The sequence below is a fragment of the Mesoplodon bidens genome (assembly GCF_964165515.1).
Source record: "Mesoplodon bidens genome assembly, chromosome: 12".
Taxonomy (NCBI): Eukaryota; Metazoa; Chordata; class Mammalia; order Artiodactyla; family Ziphiidae; genus Mesoplodon; species Mesoplodon bidens.
The window spans coordinates 46778312-46802523 of NC_138168.1; the positions used below are offsets into that span (position 1 = coordinate 46778312).

At 40.0% G+C, this 24212-nt stretch overlaps 1 protein-coding gene across 3 annotated transcripts in view; it reads right to left on the bottom strand.

Moving 5' to 3' along the window:
- LAMA4 (laminin subunit alpha 4) overlaps window positions 1–24212 on the bottom strand; it is a 182282-nt gene that overhangs the window by 91046 nt on the left and 67024 nt on the right. For all 3 annotated transcript variants that reach the window (XM_081251258.1, XM_081251257.1, XM_081251259.1), the window contains exons 3-4: window positions 11135–11236; window positions 2005–2129 (exon numbers count right to left, since the gene is read on the bottom strand). In XM_081251258.1, the coding sequence (XP_081107384.1) occupies window positions 2005–2129; window positions 11135–11236 (227 nt within the window). The remainder of the gene's footprint in view (window positions 1–2004; window positions 2130–11134; window positions 11237–24212) is intronic.

The following is a 24212-nucleotide window of genomic DNA, read 5'->3' on the forward strand; positions in this document are numbered from 1 at the left end:
TTGAAACAGTGGGAATTTCCAGAACATTAGGTATATGTGTATGTGTGTGTGTATAAATATATATGTATATATATTTTAATGCAAGTGTAAAACACATCCTAAAGCTAGAGTAAAATAAGTAAATTTTACCTGTGATTTTAGATTTCTATGAGAATTTTCTCTTATTCCTACCACTTTCTGTGTATTCACTTGAAAGTTTCCCTCTTTTTTTCTGCACTAGCTGTCTTTCACTCTTCAAGGTCATGAACCAATTCTAAACTATGCTTTATAATCTCCACAAAACCTTAATTTCTTTCATGTGTACCTTAAAGATTGGGAATAAAGGGTGCAGGGACTGGCTCAGATGATAAGAGTCATAAAGCAAGTACTCAAGCAAGAAATAGGACCCATAGTAAAAGGATTCTCGTTCATGAAACCCACTCTCTTGATTCTTCTTTTTTTTGATAATAAAAATTAGGACACAGGACAGAAAACAAATACATATATTGTTTCCGCAGAATAAATACCTATCTTAATTATGAAGGCAAGGGAAATGGAATATTGTTATCCATATGTTTTGAAAATTCTACCTACACTGACACATGAATCCACCCCCATGAGGGGGGTGTACAAAATTTTTAAGACTTTTAAATTAGTTTTGGCTTAGGTACTGTACAATCCATGGAGTGAGACCTGCTGTTCTCACATTCCTGCATGTATCAGCAAAGACCTAACAGTCTTTGGAGGAAAACAAATGGATATGCTTGCTTTGTGTGAAAATATTTATAAAATCAATCAGAAAACAATATGTGCTTCTCAGTGAAAGGCAGTACACACAATTTATTTTCTCTAACAGTTTGGTTAAAAACATTCCAATGAATTACATTTCTTTGGCATTTACCCTTTATTTTGCTTGTTCATTTACCCTTTATTTTGCTTGTTCTTATTCCTCAGCCTACTTAAAGAAACACTATCAGTTAAGTGTCCAGAACATGAAGAAACCCACATGCATGTTTCTTTGAAGATGTTCCGCCCAGCAGCCCACCCATGGCTTGAAGGAATGAAATATCTGCCTGGAGTTGTCTGCTTTGAGCTAATGTCCTACAGTTTCAAACAGTTGACATTTTCCTTGTTTGGAGCAATTATTAGTAGACATGGAGGATGTCTGGCCAACCCTAAAATAAATAAATGAGCTCTGTGCAAATGGTCCCCGGGAATAGCTGTGTGACTATTGGTCTTGGTGGAGGGAGACTCAGAGGCAGTAGAGTCACTGAGGGTTCCTTTTCCGTTTTCCATCAGCATTAATTGTTTATATTTTGCTCAGGCTAAAGTCTGTTTTGGGCTAGGGAAATGAAAACACTGCACCTTTCTCAGCCCACACTAATAACCACGGTGCCCTCTCCAAGTGGAAGGGAGTCTTTTGTTCTTGGAAAACCCTCAGGGAACTTAAAGGAAAATAGACTCAGCACTCTCTGTTTGCAAAACTCCCTCAAGCATCACTTCCTTGCCTTCTGACGTGGCTATTGTAATATCTGGAGATCCAACTCCTGGGTCTGTAGGCTCAACTTGCATATCTTTCAAAGTGTAATTCAGATTCCATGCTTGGTGGAATGTCTGAAAATGTCTGCTCTATGGGAGCAGGAGAAACACTACCACTGAAAATGACGAATTATAATGTCTGTTGGCATCACCAGTTGTGATCTCTCTAGGTCAAGGGATGGCCAAGAAAAGATGAGACTAGTCTTGATTATAAAACTTGGGAAGCTTCATTGACTTCTGTGATGTGCCCCGTACCCCACCCCCAATATTTAGGGAACAGAGTCATCACCTATGCTGCAGTGCTTAAGCTTTCCTGAAAGTGGATTCAGGCTAGAAAACTTTCCTATATCTCTCCAGTCTCATTGCAACATGAGATACTCAATTTTGACTGTGGAAAAACCTTAGAACTCTGTATAGGGAGAAAAAAAAGAAAAAAAAAACTAAGCGAATAAGTGGTAGAAGAGACCATCTTCCTTTAAGACTTACTTGGCAACATGAGGCAGGGGGCAGGCGCACGGCTGGCAGATGCGGGGTGCTCCCCTGATGGCATCTCCGATATAACCATCTAGACATTTCTCACAGTGCTCGCCTGTTGTGTTCCGTTGGCAGTGCTGTAAGACAAAAGATAAGAAAACTGACAAGGACACAGTAAGAAACTTTATACACAGCAAATCTGGGCATCAAGCAGTAGTTCAAGCAAAGGGGATGTCAGGCCTGACAAAATAGATGGTGTGCAACGGTCCTGGTCAGCGCAAAGAAGCCACGCTGGCCCCAGTCAGTGCTACAAAGTGTGGACAATGGGGATGACCTCTGCGTGTGCACTAGCAGCCTGGGGACTCTCTTCAGAGTTTGTGTGAAGAGGGGATTATTCTTCAGTTACTCATTTCAATTCAGAATGATAATCAGAATGATCAAACTCTGGACATCCTAGAAGCATCAGTTTACTGACTTGGAATAAATATGAAATGAAAAAACAAATCCGCTGGGGTAAGCACCAGGGGGAACACTTTAAGAATTTATGGGCTTGGGACTTCCCTGGTGGCCCAGTGGTTAAGAATCCGCCTGCCAATGCAGGGGACACAGGTTCGTTCCCTGGTCGGGGAAGATCCCACATGCCGCGGAGCAGCTAAGCCCGTGCGCCGCAACTACTGAGCCCACATGCTGCAACTACTGAACTCGTGTGCTTAGAGCCCGTGCTCCACAACAAGAGAAGCCACTGCAATGAGAAGCCCACGCACTGCAACGAAGAGTAGCCCCCGCTCGCCGCAACTAGAGAAAGCCCGCGCACAGCAACGAAGACCCAACACAGCCAAAAATAAAATAAATAAATATTTAAAAAAATTTATGGGCTCGGAAGAACAAAATGTGTCTGAATAAAGCATAAATGGAGTAGAAGGTAGATAAAGAATATTCTGCTAATGGGTTGATATCTTGCATAATGATATACAAAAAATAGTAAGCGGATTTATTGTGTGATTTTTCCATTTGTGGTGGGGATAATTGGATAAAAAGCACAAAACAGTTGATTCTTCTGCCTAGAATGTCTGTTTATCATTCAAGATCTGCACCAGGCCTTGAGAGCTTCAGGATTCCTTCCTGATGCCCCCCTCCCCGATCCTTCTCTCCTTCCACTGCCCACATTGTACTGTTATCATCAGCTCCGAGCTTCAGCAGCGCTTCCCTCCACACTGAGTCTCTCAGCATTTTACTGTCATTAACTTGAATGGAGTCTGTACTCAGCAGCTGTTTGTTGAGGTGATGGATTAATTTCTCACTAGTCCTCTGGAAGAGTCAGTGATGTGAGTCTACTGATATTTTCTTCAACTAGACATGACAGGATTGCATAAGGCAATGCCAGTAGCACTACGATATTTTCAAAGATGTAAAGAAGACATCTATATTCACCAGAGTGTATAAAGTTTGAATAGGCTTTTCAGTGAAAAATTGTACTGTTAGAATTAGAACGCCATTGAAGAGGCACCCTCCTGTTTGAGCAATTCCCTTAGTAACATCTATGCATGAGAACTTCAACAGATAACTTTTTTTAAAGAGGGCTCTGTGGAGGAATCTTGGGGAAGGCAAGGCGGAGTGACTGGAAACTTAACTCTGAGTTTGTTATTTTGTCTCCATGTTCTATGTTGAGGTTCAAAATAATAGTGAGGTCCTGCTCAAAACATTTAATCTGGATTAACTAATTTAATTCTCACAATAATTCTAAGGTAAGTTACTATTTTTTCCCCATTTTACAAATGAATAGAGACACAGGGAGGTTAAGTAAATTGCCCAGTGTCACACAGAGGTAGGCATGTCTCAAAAGTGAGATCTGAACTCGGGCAATCTGGCTCCAGAGGTTGGGCTGGAAACTCCCATATTATACTGCTTCTCCAGTGCGTTAGAGAAAAGACTTCTTTCCCAAAAGAGTCATAAAATGACTGCATTAAAAAGTGTCAGACTGTTTTACTAACAGTTTGAGCTTCATATCAAGTACAACACACTAGACAAAAGGGAGGAATCCTGATGTGGGCCACAGCTATCATGGTTGAATGCTCTTTGGGCATTTGATCTGCCATTAGATGTGGACAGTCTTTGGGTCCTGATTAGAATTAGGTTAACAGAATAGAATTATTGATAAGAGGTTAGTTCAGACCACCTGACAGAAGAGAAACTGAAAAATAAAGTATGATATGCAGACAACAGGATGTTAACATATTTCCCTCACTGTTCTTAATGCTGTATCAAGTGCTAAGTCAACCTTCAGTAAATGTTTGTTGGAAAGAAAAATGAAGGAAAAAGTGGGAAAGGGTGAATTAGCATCTGGAGCAAGTAAAGGAAATTAACATGCACCCAAAGCCAGCTCAAAATTGGTGGCAGGGCTTCCCTGGTGGCGCAGTGGTTGGGAGTCCGCCTGCCGATGCAGCGGGCGGGGGTTCGTGCCCCGGTCCGGGAGGATCCCGCGTGCCGCGGAGCGGCTGGGCCCGTGGGCCGTGGCCGCTGGGCCTGCGCGTCCGGAGCCTGTGCTCTGCGGCGGGAGAGGCCACAACAGTGAGAGGCCTGCGTATCGCAAAAAAAAAAAAAAAAAAATTGGTGGCAATGTCTCATCCCAGGGAAAACCAACGAGCCTTATCCAACTACCAGGAATCTAAGCCATAAGCAATCTGTCAGGGCAGCTCTAGACTGGGGTCAAACTTGTCTGAGTCCTTGTTGGACAGATGAAGCCTATCTGTGCAGAAGAAAACAAGCCTGTTGTAAGATGTTAGACCACTCTTCATGCCTGAAGAGCCTATTTAGCTGCAAAAATGAGCCAATTCTCAATTCTGTCACCTTACGACTCGATGGATGCTTTGGATTCCTTGTCAGGGCACTAATTCTTCCATGGCAGCCACAGGAAGCAATTACCCTCAAGGGCAAAAAGCCTCCAAATCACTATGACCTCTAAACGCTCAGAGTGCGAACACTGACTCTTGTCATCTGCCTTCTTTTAAAGACTTAGTTATGAAATTCCCTAAAAGGCAACTGAGGCACATTCTGGGAGATTGGCAGGGATAGTGCTGGCAGCAGGGACAGAGTTCCCTAGCTCCTCCTTTTTCTAGCTGGTTGACCTTGAGCAAGTCACTCGACTTTTCTGGGTCTGTCTGTAAAACGAGGATCTAGCTGAGACGGTCTATAAGGTTCCTTCTAGCTCTGAAAATCTTTTACTCTGAGATTGCAAACATCCTTTACCTTCATTGCTCTGCCATTTAAAAAACAGAAAGGAAAAATGACAACAATAAATAGTACGCTGTTGTTGGAGTGGGGTACAAATTTATTTTTTAATGAAACTGACCCCACTTAAAAATGAAAAAAGCATCCTGAATTTTTGGCCAGTGGTTAAGAAAGCTACATCTAGATAATCAATTGCATGTTAAGTGTCAGGAATGACATTTGGGCACCAGCTGTGTCTCCTTCATGTGAAAAATGGAATCTCTTAACGACTGGGCCACAGCACCAGCATAACGTGGGAAGAAAGCCTAAAAGGATCAGGTTAGTGGCTAGTCACAGGCTTCATGCGTGACTACAGTCTATCTAGTCCTGTGGTTCTCAAAATATGTCCAGGGAAGTTAAAACTATTCTCATAATAATACTAAGGTTTTATTTCTCTTTTGCACTCTCATTTCTCATCTGTGTAAGGTGGGGTTTTCCTGAGGCTACGTGACAAGGAGATATCACCACAGATTGATGCAGAGGCAGATATGACATCCAGCTGCCTTCCATTAAGCCAGACATGAAAGCTATTTTCAATTTGTAAAATATGTTTATATTTTTAAAAAACATACTGTTTATGTTAACATGTAATGGATTTATTATTGTTCTTTTCAAATAGATTAATAATACTATAAAAATTTTCCCTTTTAAATTTCAAATGCAGTAAACATGAACAGGTATAATCCACATAAACAAAAGCTCTTTGGCACCTTGAGTGATTCTAATGAGTGTAAAGGGCTCAAGAGACAAAAAAGTTTGAGAACTGCTGCTCTGTCTAGATCAGAGCTTCTCGGACCTGTGTGCACAGAATGCACTGAGGATTTTGTGAAAATGCAGATTCTGTTCAGGGTGCCTGGGTTGGGCCTGGGTTTCTGCATTTCTAACAAGCTCCCAAGTATCACCAGTGCTGTTGGTCTAGACTATACTTGAGAAGCAAGGGTCTAGATGGAAACACCTCATGTCGGTAGCACTGTTTGCTAGTTACTCAGCACTTGGCCCAAGCCTAAGGCTCTAGAATAACAAGACAGTGCATTTTACTGCAATAAAGGGGACCCCAGGGCTTCCCTGGTGGCGCAGTGGTTGAGAGTCCGCCTGCCGATGCAGGGGACACGGGTTCGTGCCCCGGTCCGGGAAGATCCCACATGCCACGGAGCGGCTAGGCCCAGTGAGCCATGGCCGCTGAGCCTGTGTGTCCAGAGCCTGTGCTCCGCAACGGGAGAGGCCACAACAGTGAGAGGCCCGCGTACAGTGAAAAAAGAAAAACAAAAAAACAAAAAAAAAACCAACAAAAAAATAAAGGGGACCCCAGTCTCAAATTATAATATTAAAGATTTTTGCTTTTAAGTTAATTTGTTATTCATTCACTTAAACCTGGATTAAGCTGATATCATGACAGACAATGAGCTGTGACGGTTACTACAATGAGGAAGACCCAGTTCCTGCCTTTGAATAACTCACTTTGAGTAAGTTGTGATAAAAACAGAGAGGTAAACTGAGAAGAATATAGTGTGCTAGGTGCTATGACTCTGCTATGGGTCAGAAAGAAGGGAAAGGGTCTACTCTTCCTGAGAAAGCAAGACAAGACTTAATGGAGGTGGTGACATCTGAACTAGGCCTTGAAGGATAAGCAAGAAATCCCAGGCAGAGAACAGGGAAACACAAGTTCAGACACAGAGAGTGAAAGTGTAGAGTTAGTTTAGGTGGCAGAGAGAAGAAACTCAGTGGGTCTGGAATAGAAATCCTTGAAGGATTTTAGAAAGGGGGATGTCTTGATTAGGTTGTGTTTTTAAAATATGTTTCCATTGCTTGTGAGGAAGACAGATTAGGGGGAGGAGAGTCTGGAGCAGGGCATAATGAGTAGTTGGGAAGCTGCACTAGTGGTCAGGGAGGGATACTATGGGCATGAATTAAGACAGTGAGATGGCACAGAACAGAGGAGGCCCTCTCCTAGGTTGAACTGGCAGGATTTGGCATTCAGCTGAATACTGGTGAAGAGGAAAAGGCAGTTGATGAAGGATCTGGGACATTTAAGCATGAGGAATTGGCAGAATGGTGCTGTCATTAATTGAGGTGGGGAATACAAGAGGAGGAACATGTTCCGGGTTGAGAAAAGAAGGAAAAAACAATGTATAGAGAACTTATTATCTGCATTTGGTTCCCATCATACTCTTACATTGGGGGCACAAAGCAACAAGGGACTCCACCGAGCTAGCCATCCTTAAAATCCTTTGCACACAAATTTTATGACTTTATGTCAAAACTTTAGCTAACATGGAACCAAATCAATCACTGTTTGCAAAATTTGGTTTTTCCAAGCTTGCAACAGATTGGAAAATTGTCAAAATGTTAATGTAAGAATTATGCACTTGATTTAGATACCAATTTTATAGTTGTAAGTAAAACAGGAAAAAGAATTCCCTATTACTCAATTTCTTCTTTCTATTGGACATCTAATAAGGGTGTTGCTTTATCCATCACACATGCTTACTCTTAAAGGGACTTACATTGGTTGATTTTGGCCTAATACACAAAGGACAGTTTGAAAATCAGGAGAAAAATGCTAGTGTCTACAAAAATTAGAAATGTAATATCTTTGCTTTCCTGAATTAGGTTTTAAGTAGGCTTTGAGAGTAATAAAAAATTCCTTAGCCTTCAATATGTTGAATGACTTCCCTTTCTCCATTGTGCTTAGGGTGGGGTAGAAGTCCATCTAAATATCAATATCTTTTAAATTATAAAATTACTACAGGCAGTTGTAGAACACTTGGGCAGGTATACTGTAAAGTGAAAAGAAGAGAATAAAAGTCCGTCCACGTTTCTACCAGCCAGATGTGAATCCTTAACAGCTTGATGGTTTTCTTTCTAGATTTCAATTATGTTTTGCAGTTATTTAGTGGTTTCAAATCCAAATCTTTTCATTCAGATTTAGATTTTTTCCTGAAATGCTGGCACAGACCTCAAAATCTTTTAATATTTTTCTCTTTGATTGTCACTGAGCAGGTGGGGGTCTCTGCATGTGTTTCTAAAGCGCCCCTGGTCCTCATACTTGGAACTTCATTATGTTGGTCACGTCCACAAGCATTTTCAAGTAGGTGTTCTGTCCCTACAGCCCTTCAGTCCACACAGTGGAAAGCACTTAATCCAGATCCTAGAATAGTGCCAGGCACATAAGTGGTACTCAAAAAATGCTTGTTAAGTGGATAAATGAAATCAACAGATACACCAATGCTTAATCAAAAGGAACCTGAGGAGCCCGTGCCAGTGGTGAACTTCAAGTCAGATTTTCTCCACTCTAGTTCTGGTCAGTGGGCTCCACGCTTTCTCCTAATGATGAAGCACCAGTTCTTTAGATGGTAACTGGCCTTAGTCATGGTCTCTTCTTAGTTCTCTGTACCTAGCCTCTAGATCGGGGGATAAACTATAGGTTATTAGTGACCAGGCATTCCTATCACTAGCCATCTGTCTGCTTCTGTTTGCTTCTACACCTTAAATCCTTTCTCATGCCTCTTTCGGGAGCTTTCCTAGAGAGTCTGTCATGCCCACTGGAGTTGCCTGGCCTTTAAGTCTCTGCCTAGCTGACTCCACTGAGAACCCTGCCCAGTGCACCCCGGTTCTGATAAGATGCAAAGTGGCCCTTTGGAAAGACAACCAATGCATACTGGATTTCATTAGTTAATCCACTTTTCACTTAGCCACCTTTCTGCATTTGAAGAGCTGGCATTCCTCTTGTGAAGAAATCTCTTAAGATTTTTTGGTATGTCTGAAATGGTAGGATAACTTTGTTTACTCTATATATTTTGTCAAATGGCTTAGTTCCTTAAAATCAGTCTGTAAAATATAAGGTCCAATTGAAATTGATCATGGGAATGGAGGAAGAATTAGAAACAAAGAGGGGAAGATAAGACAGAGGCATTACAAGCCTTCAAAATAAAACAAAATGGAATAAAAGAAGGCCATTTATTTTTGGTTGCTTATGGAAGATGGGAGAAATGAGTTAGGCCAGGCAAACTGTAAGAACTGATTGAAACTCTGATGCCCACAGTGAATTGCAAGGTGTTCAGGTGGAGCCGCTGTGTCTTCTCTGGCTCCCTGAACTATGACAAGGAGCTGGGGCTACAGGGCAGGAGCTGAGAAGTAAGATGGCTATTTTCTTTTTTTTTTTTTAAATGTTCTATCTTGGAACAAAGTAACTGCAGGAAGATCGGCAACTTCCCTGAGTGCGCATATAAATGTTTACACCCTAGCCCATCCCCAAACTTTTATTAGAACTTTGTATGCCCCAGGAGCTATGAAGGAATCACGTGATGACTGCCCCCTTCAGAAGCTTAAGTCCAGGTCAAAGATAAAAGCATGATAGCTCTTATTCTGACCAGGTCATTGTAACAAGCAGTAGTTTTGTCATAGCCCTCCATAGGCACTAGCAGGAGGGACATTTTTCCCCTTTAATTTATTCCAGTCTTCCATCTTACTGACTGTCTAACAGCAGCTGATGGGCTGGCCAGTCCCTGTTCTCTTATATTTAAATAAACTAGATGACAAAGAGCCTTTAATTGGTCAAATTATCAGAGATGTACATTATTAGTTCAAGTGCATCCATGGGATTTTCTTTTCAAATGTCACTGGGATTAAAATAACAGGAAACCGGAGATGGAAGCATTAGAAAGGGGTAGACTTTGGCAGCTGCGGGTGCCTACACTGCTACAGAGGACATCCTGGATGTAATGGTTATTTAAGAAGATGGGGGAAGGGGAAAACAGAAACATCAGGACTAAACAAACACTACAAAGAGTTAGCAACGTTTAGTGTTTGCAACTTAATTCTGTCCCTAGAAAAATGTGAATTGTTAGGTTTAAAATAAATGGAAACGTTCTAATTTGCATCTTAATGTAATACATGAGTAAAATAACACCTTCAAGTACACACCTTGAAGACCACTTATAATCAAAATTATCTGCTTAATACAGACAATTATGCTAATTTTGAGGTAGGTAGGTATATTTAAGTATTCTTGCAGTTTATGCAAAAATATTCTTGCAGTTTTGGAAAGACTCTTTGCCTCACGGGAACTTCTACTATTATACTGCTGTGTAATAGTATCGCTCATGAAGGAAAACATGATCTTAAGGCATAAGTCTTTAAAAACGCCTCCTACGACCTCTACTGAAGTCACTTCTGGTAAATATTTCAATCCCCATCTTCACTAGGTTGTCAGTCCTTTTAGTGAAAATGGGAAATACGTAGCACGTACTTTTGCTAAAAGCTTTCTCATTCTCCTTCATAAATCTCTATCATGTTTCACTGTCTATTGGAAAATTCATTTCAGTTAAGAAAAAAAAAATTCTTTGGGGGCTTGATTACAGAGTTACAAAGACCATAATGCCAAAGCTTTCATTTTTATTAGCTATTTGGTTTAAACCTTTTTTTTTTTTTTAACAAATTTTGATCTATAGACCTGACTATCTTAGGTTGTAAAATAGGCTATGAAACAACTGTTTTATTCTCCTGGTCTATGTGGAGTGAAGCCAAACATATGGCAAACTGTACTATTACAGAGGAATTTAGATGGATGATTTCCTCCTCTGTGTATTATTTTCAAGCCCATCTCCAATGGCCGTTAGCAAGAAACCAGCTGCCAAGGGTGGTGGGGCAGTTACTGCTAGGGGCACACGCACATTCAGACATACACCTTGGTGACCCCTTACAGTCATACGCAGTTTATATGAGGTGTTTTACAGGAAAAGTGAAGGGTAAAAAGAAAGCTTGATTAGCAGTTTGCTCCTAGGTAGCTCAAACATCCAGGAAGAATATTTTATCCCCACCCAAGATGCAAAGGCTCAATGCAGTATGTGAGAAGTGAGAGATGACCCCGACTTACCACACAGAGTCCAGAGCCATCCAAGCACTCGTTGGAATTACCATTACAGTCACAGGGCAAACATTCTCCCGACTGGGCAAAAAAGAATCCTGCGTCGCATTTCTGAAACAGACACAACAAAAGCATCTTCATGACCGAAAAGATCAATTTTGGCCATCATTTTCTGAGAGGAGTAAGAGGAACTGATTGGTAAATGATCTAAACATTTCTTTACAGAACATACTAACATGAACTATTTATACTACCATTCAATGATGTATATCCAATCTTCTTTATGTATCTTTTCTGGCTCTTTTTTCACTTCTTTTTTTGGCGAGGGCGGGGGGGGCCTGGGGGCGGGGGTTCCTGCAGAGGTTGGCCGACCAGCCACGGCCCGGACACCACGAGAACGAATGGCGTCCAATTCTCGCGATGCGTAGCAATTCGCGCAGCAGGATCTCGTCTCTTACTCTCCTACGCCGCGAGAACGCCTGTCACCTCTCAGCAGAACGGGAGCACCTTTAACACAGTCTGGAGCACCTTTAACACAGTCTATCACTGTGAGGAAGTATAAGAAGATTTTAGGTAACAGTGAAGGAGAAATTTTCTAATGTTTTCTTCCAATCCGAAACAAGACATATCCAAACTATTTGGGTGAGGCACTGCATCACGCTCCCTGTGAATAAAGACCTGTGGGTTCAGAAATTATTGGCTGTGGCAGAACAACTTAGAGACGTGTCTTTCATAAACTTGAGCTCAAAAAAATACGATTTTCAGATCCTAAAATTTTAAAGGGAGGGGTAAGGAAGTTAATGAATCCTTACACTTAGCAGGTCCTTCGAGGGCGCTCTTCCTATATTTCATTTGTCCTCGTAACTGCGAGAAGCACATTATTTTCCTTCATTCCAGTGGTGAGATAATTAAACCCAGAGGTGTGGGTTGTGGTGATGTTAACGATCTTGCATTTGCTGAATTGCCCTGCCCAAATGTCACTTGTGCTCAGGTTGAGAAACTTTGTGAGATTGTTCTTGGTTTATGCCATTGGGCTTATGGATATGTATTTTATGTTTCTTTGGAATGTTTCAATGCTGCAAGGCAGAAATGACATCATAGGCCTGGAAGTCCACTCCTTGCCTATCAAGACAGATTTACCTCTAAAGAATTCCAGAGAGATAAGAATCTGGGTTGTTTCCACAAACGTACAGAGGAGGAGATTTCCCATCACACCCGCCATTGACTCGTAGTTTGTACTCTCTTGGCTACCAGGAAGCTTTTCATTGTATCTGGCTGAGGTCCCTCTGACTGTTATGCAAACCCATTTCCTCTTGCTTTTCTCTCTGCAGAGAAAGAATCACTAGACACCATGCGCAATATAAAAACCCCATAGTCCTAAAACTAAAATTTAACATATTCCATTTGGAGGAAGTTTAATAGAGCATAATGTCATTTGCCTATGAAGAAAAGGCAAAAAATCTGTCTTTCTAGGTGGAGACAAAATAAGGCTGAGAAGGGACCAATTCATAATTTATAATGGAGACTTTGTAGTTGATGGTAAACCTTTTTCTCAGTTTCCACTAGGGAACAAAAGAGAGGGAAAGGTGCTAAAATTGCAGTAGGAAGCATTTAATTCACACCACCTAATTTCACATATTTCTAACTTCTGTTTCAAAATACAAGAAATACATGTTTTCACTGTGATGCAGTACACAGAAAAAGAAATTCACAGAAACAAGAGTAAGAAAAAAGACTCACAAAACAGTAATTAATCTTACTATGTGTCATATACTTTAAACTTCTCTATTTTATTTTATTTTAAAATATATCCTGGTCCTAAGACATAACATTGATTTGATGCCCAATGAATGTGTTGCATCCTGCATTTTGACATTAGGAGGCTTTTAATTATAAAAGGAATGGATAACAGTAGTGAGGGCCTTAGTATTAGTTATCTCAGGACCCTCTATACCAGTGGTTTCTGAGTTCTCTAACTGACCAAGTTACAGACATCTGACTGGGGGAGTTTCTGATTCAATAGTTCTGATGGTGAAGCCAAAGAATCTACATTTTTTTTTTATAAAATAAATTTTGTATTTTAAAAATTATTTATTTTAATTAATTCTTCCCCCCAGCCTTATTGAGATATAACTGACGTGTAACGTTGTATAAGTTTAAGGTGTACAACATGCTGATTTGATATACATATGTATTGCAAAATGATTACCACCATAGCATTAACTAACAACTCCATCATGTCACAAAACTACCATTTCTTTTTTGTGGTGATAACATGTAAGATTTACTCTCTTAGCAACTCTCAAGTGTATAATACAGTATTATTAACTATAATCAAGGTGCTGTACATTGGATAACCCGAATTTGTTAATCTTTTAACTGGAAGTTTGTACCCTTTGACCAACCTCTCCCTGTTTCCCTGTCTCCTCTCCCAGCCCCTGTAACCACCCTTCTGGTCTCTGTTTCTATGAGTTCCAAGGAATGGGGCAGAGATTGGAGGTGTATTTGGAAGAGAAAAGCACACTGGTGGTGGCAGGGAGTCTGATAGAGATGCCTGGAAACAGTGCATGAAAAGACCCACTTGTACCATCAGCTATAGTAAGGCCTTCCTCTGGCCCAAGGAATCAAATTTCTGAAAGGGTGTTTTTAAATTGATAGTAGTGAAAATCTTTTAGGCATTCTCACAGCTCTTTCTTCTGAAGAAGACAAAGAAAATTAAGATTTGCCCTGAATAAATGCATCATTGTGAATATGACAGTGGCTAATCTCTTATTAGCCTGAGGCCCTGACTAAATTAAGAGACTCATTTTTAAAAAAACAAAAATAAAATTATCACCACATAGGAAAAAAAAACCACAAAAAAATTGGAAGATTTGGTATTTTAGAAGAGTTTTAGGTTTACTGAAAATTTTTGAGGGATCTGTATTTTTAAAAAGTGCCATGAAGATCTCAGTGTGAGACTAGGTTTGGAAGGATTGCTTCAAAGCATCTGTCACAGTACCTTGTACATGTTCATTGCTCAATGAACTTGTGGTTGTGATTTGAATGGTTTGGACCAGGACAGGACATCTGAGGTATATGTGCTGTTGGAAACCAGTGGTTTATCCTGCGAATCTACTCACCGCTCTCTGCTGGGGCTGGATTGGGTCTCCAACGTTTCTCAACACAGTCCAGGCAGCCACTACCTTGACTAGACTGTGTACAAGATGAAATCTTTGTTATGCCAAGTTTAGGAGGAGACTTCGCTCTGAGAATCTGTCATTATCCACTTATCCACCCACCAGACGAAGGTTCTGACCTTGTGTGAAGGATGATTTGGCTCAGGTCTCATACTGTGGGAGATGGGAAGAGAAGGGAGGCAGGGACAGGGTTGTGTGGAATAGTCACTTGGCCCCCTGCCAAGAGGGCAAGGAGGGTTGGAAGCCTGGCCAACTCCTTTCTTGCTGAGTTTTGTACACTTGAAAGGATTGTGTTTTCTAACTCATCTATCCAGAGAGGAGGCACCATCTTAAAATTCACATAAAGGCACCATATGGAATAATCGAAGCCCTGGGTATGGGGAGCTTCTGATGTCATTACTAGAGCCCATACACTGGATACCTTGAACCTTGTGTTGTAGAACTTTAGAGGATTCCTTGAAATGGTAAATTGTTAAGTGGTTCAAGAGAAGCTTGAGTATCCTCAGGAAGAGCTGTTTAAGGTTGTTTCTTTTATGTAAAAACATTTCATCATTTTTTTCCCAGAAAGTTCTGTTAAGTTTTACTGAATCTCTTCTTGAAATTCTATAGGAACTGGCAAAATTGACCTTTGTCATAATATTAAAAGGTAGATATTTTCAAGAATGAAAGTGTGGCTATTTTTTAGTTTGGCTCTTGGTTAACAATCTTTTCTCTAAGTAATTCTAAGACCTGTGCTATTTAGAGGCCTGTGAAAGCTGAATAGTCTTCTCACAAGGAGAATAATATCTGTCTGCTTTCTTTGGAAATATTCTCCAGAATTTACTAAACAAGATGTGTTTATGTATTATATATGTGTGTGTGTAAGCAAGAGAAGTCTTACAATCAATTTTTAGATGCAACCCTGAACCCTCCTGCCCACATAAGATTGACCTACAGCAGACAACTGTATAAACACGTGGGTGGGTGATTTAGAGAGCCCTCAGGGAGATTTGTATCTTCTGGGATGGTGCCACAACCTTTAAAAAAATTGATAATAATAACAAGGATAATAATAACAATAATGATGATGATGATAACTATAATATGGTTACCATTTACTGAGAACCTGTGTACCAAGTATTGTGATAAGTACTTTATCCATGTTAGGGTATTTGCTCTTCACAGCAACTCTGTGAATTAGGTATAAGTACCTGCATTTTAGAAATGAACAAACTGAGAGTCAGAGAAGATTAGAAATGTATCCAATGTCACATAAGTTTATAAGAGGTTCAGGCTGATCCAAATCTTCTTGTTTCTCTACTATACCATGCTGCCCCTCGTAAGTAAATAAATAAATAAAATTTAAAATTTTATTTAATTTACATTTTAATTAATTGAACATAAATATTTATCATGCTAAGTCACTGCGTTGGTCATGTTGTATAGGTCTTGCATTTTTACCCCACCATAGCTCTATGAGGTAAGTTCTGTTACCTTCGTTTTGCAGATGTGGTCTGTGTGGCTTACAGGAATTGTTATTCAGGCCAAGAAACACAGATAAGAAATGGTGGACTCAGAAATTAGATTCTTTGTTTGACTCCCACATTTGAGCTCTTAACCTGCTGTTGTACCATTAATATATGTTAACCGAACCCTTCTTGTTGGGCATTTAGGTTATTTCCAATTTTTTGCTGTTATAAACAATCCACAGCAGGCTGATATGAATAAAAATGTAAAATCCCTCCTTTAAGCCCCAGAAAAAATTCTTTAAAAATATATACAATCATTAATATATAAAAACCATTGAATGTGAATATTTACTTCTTAAACATCTTATTTCAGCCACATTGTCATTTTGCTTTCCACTAAATCACTTGTAGACTTTTTACAGCTCTCCATTCTTAAGCCACTCTGTTACTACAGCTTGCCTCCTGCTCTGACACTGAGATTGGATTAATCAATAATATTTACTTCTGCCTTTGAAGAATAAGAGTTAAAATTGCCATTTGCTTACTTTGTTATGATTAGTGTGATGTCTGGCTTGGAGTAAAAATCAGTGTATGTTTACTTGACTAATTTTATATTTATAGAAATCAGAACTAGATAGAACTTAGGAGGAAATTAGTGTGGTGTATCCATGTGCCGCTTATATTTAAAGGAACTGGAAATGACAGTGTATATATATGTTGATATCCTTGAAGAAGGCATTATTTCCAGAGGTTCATCGTATAATCACAATGTTAATTATTTCACTAGATGTAATTGTAATTAAGACTGTTTCTTAACAAAAAGCATAACATTTATACAGCTGATTGATCATTTTTGTCCTCATTCAAAGAAGTCTCCTTGAAAACACTAGACTTAAACCAACAATACTGTCATCATACAGAATATGTTTTGAATTTTCTTAAAAATTCTTAAATTGTGTTCTTTTGAAGTATAGTCCAGTCTGCATCCTTTGGGTGTGGCAAACTTCTAAAAATCTCTTGGGAGTTATCAAATAAAGTGAGTACCAAGCAAAGTAATATTAAGTTAAAAACTCATAAAAATCTCACTGTGTTTTCCAAATATTGTCACAGAGGAGCCAGTTAATTGGCCACAAGCCACTACTTTCACATAGATAGTGAATGTCTAAGACCTTCAGAATTTCTGTTGAAAAGCCCAATTGACTAAACAATTTAAATGCTCTAATAGCATTCTTTAGGAATTTGAGGTCTCCAATCACCCATTAAAATAAATTAACAATAGCAAAAATTGACCAGATTTAGGAGGGGCCTGAAGTTGTCATCTGAGGGTGTGAGACACATCTTGAGATCTCTGAGTAGGTACTTGATGTCCCAGAGAGAAACAGACTCTAATCTCCAGTTCCAACAAAAATAATGAATTAATTATAATAAAATTCCATTACAGAGAGCACACGCCACAGCCCTGTGCCTATTCTAATAGGATTTGACCTAAAATTGGAATAGATATTTGCATTGTGTCTTCAACCAAGGATCTACAAACATTTTACAAATATTGACTCATCTTGCTTTCTGAATTAGACTTGTAAAATTTTGATTCATCAACTTTTGCTTTAATTTACTAAGGCTTAATGCGGAAAGCTTTAAAAAAAACCTCTCTGAATTCATTCATTTGTATCCAGAGTCATTGCTACCTTCCAAATTAGTATTCTTCAAATTTAACAGCCCACATTCAATTATCTTTCTGCTTAGGTTTTTGTATGGGTATAATCAATCCACTTTTCTCTTGTTTCCAGGCAATAATGATTTCAGCTCTAGTTTTAGTTTTAGTGAATTCCATTTTTTGTTTTAGTGTATTAGTCACCTTAAGATTGAATGTTATGCTCACTTAGGAGCTAAAGCTTTGTGCCTTTACTCAGAGTCTCTGGATCTTACACAATGCGGACTTCCATCTGTTTAAAACTTGGGCAGAATTAAGAATCCAATAGTATTCAGGGACCTTCTAATAGGAACCAATTGTTCAATTTAATCTATTTAAAAATATCAATTTAGCCTTTGCTGAGGAGGAGTGACTTCTAAGAACATATAAATTTATTACACGGGTAGGCATTTCACAGGCTATTTTTTTCTGTGTCTATAAAAATAAAAGATAAAGTATCTGACATGGAAAGCAGTCCCGAATTAAGCTATTGATAACTTTGCCTCTGTATCTTTTCTGGTAGGACTTAACATGTTTTGATTGTTCATATACAAAACTATAATGGAAGTGCCAAAATAAGTTAAAATGCATTATGCAGTGGGTTACAGTTAGCAAGTTGCCTTCTTGATTGACTTTACTTGAATATAGAGAGAATTACCCATGTACCCTCCCTTTTGCTCTTTAAGCTCTTGTTTGCGTAATTGAAATTCCCCGCATTTCAACAGGCGAAGTTAATTTTTAGATTTTGACAGTGATTTCACCATAGCTTGATTAGGAAAGTGGTTTCAACATTCCTCAGGGGTTTATCCAGTTCAGAGATATTTTTTCTTAGGATTGGCATAAATAAAGCTGGGGTATCAGCTGAACACAGACTATGGTACTGGTTTCTCCTAGTTGGCTCTTAGAGCTACCTTTGTGCTTATTGCTTGGGACCTCTATCTGCCATTCCGTGGCAAACTTGCAAAACACTCCAGCCCTCAATTTAATCACCAAATGAATTAGAGACAATGATGTAGGTCCCGAGGAATTCTGAGGAGTACAGCACTGCTATCTTGTCCACAGTTAAGCCAGGTCCTTTAATTTTGTAGAGTGGAGAGATAGTTATCATGGCATTTACTTTACATTTATGTGGCTATTCCTCAGCACTCTTTATGGGTCTTTTGGGTATTCTCTTGGGCGTGGAAACCAGTGCTCCACTCAAAGGTCTCAGATAAGTGTTCTCAAGCCCTGCACTTGATCAAATGCTTATTTGGACTTTTAGATACCAACAGACTCAGGCTGTGATGAAGTACTTACCACACTTGCTAATAAATAGCTCTCTTTAGTTGTAAAACTAAAAGGATCAAACAAGAAAAGTTTAGAGCCCTAAAGCCATAAAGATTTTCCTTTTGAAGTGTTGGATTGGAGGATGATTATTATGTTCATTAATACTGATGAAAATTTCTTTAATTTTCTCCTTGAAAAGTTATTTAAAACACTTTATAAGTTGCTCATTTATAGTAGTGATTGCCACTTATAAAACATAATGGGGCTTTAGCAGTGCCTTTTTTCCTTTGATTTTTCTTAAAAAAAGAAATCTGCTAACATCTGGCTTTCTGCTCCGGGTCCTCCTCACATTGCCTCATGTAACTGGCTTGTGCGTTTCACTCCTCGCCTTCCAGGCTATGGTTACACAACACAGCCTCTGCCAGATTTTTTTTTATATCTGAAAACTGACTCAGTTTTATTTAATTTACTGGGGCAAATGCCATGGACACATTTCCAAGAAAGGAAGACATGCGGACCACAAGGGCTAGCCTTAAGAGCAAGGAGAGAGGAATGACTTCAGAGTTACAAGCTTTAGGGGATTTTGATATGACTCCTTAACCACTTAGTAGGAATCAATGTTGTGAGATGACAGGCATCTCTGTCCTCTTCAGCTGGTTTTTGTGAATAATAACAGCGAATATTTTGACAGACACCAGGCACTGAGCTAAGTGCTCCTTATAGATATTCTGATTTGATCATTACCATTTAATAGCCCACAGAATTGCAAATGTCTGCCTAAATTACCATTACTTTTTACAAGAAATTGGGAAGTTTAATTGTTTAATTGTCTATAAACTGACTATGGCTTCTGTTCAGGGAAGGCAGCCGTGCTTCCTTAGGCGGGTTCTCTGGTTGGGGTATTCTGTCAGTTTCCATTGCTAGTAGATGTACCTGTTTCTGTCTTGAGGTGCCCTGTGTACTTCATTGCTACCTTCACACTGGACCATTCAGGATGCAAAGCAAAATGTGACTGGCAGTACCTGTCATTCTTTATGCTCTTCCTTGTGGGTCTATGCATAACTGAAGAAATGCTATGGTGAATTAGTAGGAAAGGAGAAATGCACCCCAAATCTCTCAGGAGATAATCTTTCCTCTTTTGATGAGAAAATGGAGGTCATTGGGTAGAAAATCTCATACTATCTGTCTCTCTTCTCTTTCTCAAAATTTGTCTTTATGTTGACTCATCCTGATGTCCTCTGCCCACCTCAGAGGAGGTAGTGCTTCTCTTGTTGTTAGGAAAGACTAGCCCTCTTTCCGTGCTCTGGGGCTTACACACCTGTGGCCAGCAGGCTCTGTCCCATCACCTAGCCTCCCTCCCTCACACGCCACCCATCTCTTTGCACCCACAGGGATGAGGAGAAGCAGAGTACAGGTAAGTGCTGGGTCTTGTGTTGGACGAGCCCTGACTTCTTCCCCCAGGTTCAGAGTCTAAGCACACCTTCCTTCAGCTCTGCCTCTTTTTCATTTCCCTCCGTTCTTGCACAGCCAGGCTTGGTGAGTGAGAACTCAATCACACTGGCTCTGCTTCCTTCATGCCAACCTATGCCTCTATCCATCATCCAGTTTCTGTCTCCATGGTGCCACTGAAACTGCCCTGACAAAGCTGTCGGGTGATGTCTTTGTGGCTTTGCTTTTCCAATGTTACTTGTTCTTATGCCAGTACTTAATATTTTTTAAATTCCCTCCTTGAAATTCTCTCTTCTCTTTGAAGGACAACTCCCACTTTAGGTTTTTCTCCTGCCTCTCTTTCTCAGTATCTGGGGGGGGCATTTGGGGGGAAGGAAGGTAGGTTGTTCCTCTTCCTCTGCTGCCCCTGTGTTGTAGGTGTTCCCTAAGATAACCTCTGTATCCCTCTTTTTTATCAACACACTCTTGCTGGGTGAGGTCAACCTCTGCCACAGTTTCAGCCTCCATTTATATTCTGGTAACTCCCCAAACTCTCTCCATAACCCGGATCTCACTCTTTTAGTCCACACTCTTGTTTCCAAGTACTTGTTAGGCAAGTCCTTCTCCAGCTCTATAGGCACATGGAGTTAAATGTATCCCACACTGACCTTATTATATTCTCTCCCCAATCTGTTTTTCTCCTTATATCTCAGTTAATGATAAAGATTATGGAATATAAAGGGAAAAAGTAATGGATTAATGCTTTTAAATCACATGAATGTATTTTGCATTAATGTAGTTTTTGGAAATGCTTCCAAAACAGTGAACTCTGCAAGGATCAGAGAATGGTTTGCATATAGAATGACAAAGTTTAAGAACTCACGTTTTATCTCTTCCTTTTTACAAGCACTTTGCTATCATTGTTTATTTCAAATCTATGGTTTAAATGGAGGTAAATGAAGTATCACAGAGGTTAGAGTCTCAAGTTAGAAACGACCTTACACAATTCTGATCTGTTGTAAAGTTACTGTCTAAATGAATATATCTATCTATGTGGATGGTAGGACTGGATGTTCTCCAAATTAATTTCTGTGTAGAATACCATGTTTATCAAGGTTAAGTAACTGGAATGTGCTAAGTTGAAGCTTACATATTTGTTATATTATCAAAACTCAACAGTTACCACAGCGACTGCTTCTCAGGGAGGAGAATTTTGTCATGGACATTATTTAGAATTGCTGGCACACAGTGCTAATAAAAAGCAGACTGTGGTTTAGTAAGTGTTATTATTGTTTTAAAATTCTCTGTACACAATGCACCCCTTCTTGCCTCCACCTGAGTGAGACTGATCCCACCTCCTGTCACCCTTTGTATACTGTTGCCTCGTAGAGTCTGCCCTCTTCCTCTGAGATGTTTACCAAGATGGCTCTTCCTCCTTGTTCCTAATACCACTGTTTAGGTCAGAATCTTGGCATTTCTCTCCTGGATTATCATAATTACGTTTACTCTCTTGGTCACCAGGCTTTCTCCCTTCCAGTCCATTCTTTATTACCAGAATGAATTTTTAAAAACCTTATCATACTGCTTTTCTGCTTCAAACCTCCCCAATGAATGAAGTGGCTCTTCATTCACTGCATACATGAGTAAGTAAAATTCCTTAACATGACATACAAGGCTCCTATTTCACAGTAAAATCCTAACTATCTCTTCAGGTTCAATCTCAGCTCCCTCTGCTCTAATTAAACTATATGTTTCCCTCCTCCCCCAACATACCATTCGCTTGACCAGCTTGATTCTGCATGTACTGCGCAAAGGGTCTTGGGGTGCCTTTCTCCTCACCATCACCTATGAATCCTTTCCTCGGTCTCAGACTCAGTTGCTCTTCCTCTGCGTTCACGTGGCACTCTGCACACACCTCATTCGAGCACATGGAACATGCTATTGCAAGTTTTAATCTACACTCCAGCCTCCCTGAAATCACTGTGAGCTCCTTGAGAACAGGGAGTGTCTTATTCATCTTTGTATCCTTATCACCTATCAGAGTGATTAACAAATAGCAAGTAGATGCTGAAAATATGTTAGTTGGAAAAATGGATTGGAACCTGGAAAGAACGAACCAAGAGAGGGAAAATCATGTAAAAACTTTGGAGAGAAATTTGGCAAATCTCACAAGTGAAGATCTCCAATCATGAATGATCTTTAAAAAATAATATTACGGAAAAAAGCAAGCTGCAGTATAGGAACAGTACGATATTTATATTGTATTTTAAAACATGCAAAATAATTTTGTGTTATACACTGTGTAGGGCTGCATGCATATAGAGAAAAGTAAAAGAAATAAATGGGAACCTAAGAAATCAGGCAATTTAAGGGTAAAGGAGAGGAATGAGATTGAGGATATATGGGCTTAACTATATTGGCAATATTTTATTTCTTAAGATACATGGAGGGGATACAAATGCTCATGAGAAAGAAAGAAAAAGAAAGAGAAGAAAAGAAAGAAAGGAAGAAAGAAAGAAGGAAAGAAAGAAAGAAAGAGAAAGAAAAAATGAAAGAAAGGGAGGAAGGAAGGAGGGGAGGGGAGGGAGGAAGGAAGGAGAGAAAGAAAGACAAAAGATCCCACGTAGGTTGGCTGGCTATTGGATTTCCATGTCTAGACCTGGTAAGGTCTCTAAAACATCATCTCTAGGAAGTGACTAATGTGGTCATGACAATAGATTCAGCTGCTTGTGTATAATTTCCCTAACTTCCTTGTTATTCATTTTATGTACGATTATCATTACACACAGTTAAAAAAAATAAGCAGAGGAACATTCCTTACTTAATTTGTTCTTCCTTTGTTTTTCATCGTACAGCTAGTAGCTACCTCATCCCATGTGGAAGCCTTTCACGTGTCTGTATACGTGTCTCAGTTAAAACATACACCAGCTTTAGGTTCTTCTAAAATGTTCAAATGACTGCTTAATTTGATTTCCACTACTTAATTTATTCTGTCAGTAAAGCTCTGTGTCCTAGGCTACCTGTGCGATCTGGAGGACTTTTAGGGTGCTTATTTATTCTAGTTGGGGCTTACTAATTTAAGGCAGAGGTAAAAGAGTCTCAAAATAGTGCACAATACTCCCATTTTCCAATGACTGAGAAACTAAAATGTTAAAATCCATGTGAGATGGTTTACAGGCTAGTTTTCTGTTCTAAGAGGGGAGTTGGAGTCCAAACTCAGACTCCTGCCTCCTCAGGGACCAAGACAGCCAATAGTGGGAACCCCAAGCATCTCTGGCTTTAAACTGGCAGAACATGGCAGAATGACCCACAAACTCGGCTAAAGGTTGCCCTCTCCAGCTGGCCTGGAGCTGAAAAAGGGGAATGGGAAAAGACTGTGCAATGATTCAAACGAAATGAAGCTGACTTACGGAATTTAAGATGATGTTCTTATACTTGGTTAGTTTTTGAGGGGTATATTCTCTTCTCCATTATTCCTTTACATGAAACTAAAATAATTTGTAAATTACAACAGCTAATTGCAGCAGGTACTTTTGGAAAGGGTTCCCCCACTAGAAAGGCAGTGGAAAAAGCCATGCATTTTGAAAGAGGGCTTGTCATTGATTTAGTCAATCCGTCAGTCAGGGGCCCAGTAGGAAACAGAATTCACTTTAGAGGATTCAAGTGAAGAGAAGGAAGACATGAGAATGGATGGATGGTTTACAGACGCGTGGGGAGGTTAATGCAGCAAGGAATGGAGAGGCCATGGGAACAGAGGCCTAGCACCCCTAGGGCCCAAGGAACAAAGAAAGCTCTTACTCTGGCCTCTTACAGAGAGGCCAGAGCTGTGAAGGAGAGGCTGCCATTGGACCTGCAGGCGTGGGGAGTCACAGCTTCTGCCCAAGAGGCAGTGGTGAGGCAGAGAGGGAGCAGGGCCGAACTGCCCCACCTCTCTGCTCTGCTTTGTGACTCAGCAGGGGAGCCTGAGTGAGGAGTCTTCAGGGGTCTGCCTCTGGAGGCAGAGCAAGGTGGGTAGGCAGGCACAGCCAGGGTCTGGGGGGAATATAAGTGGGCAAGTGGGGAGTAAGCAGCAC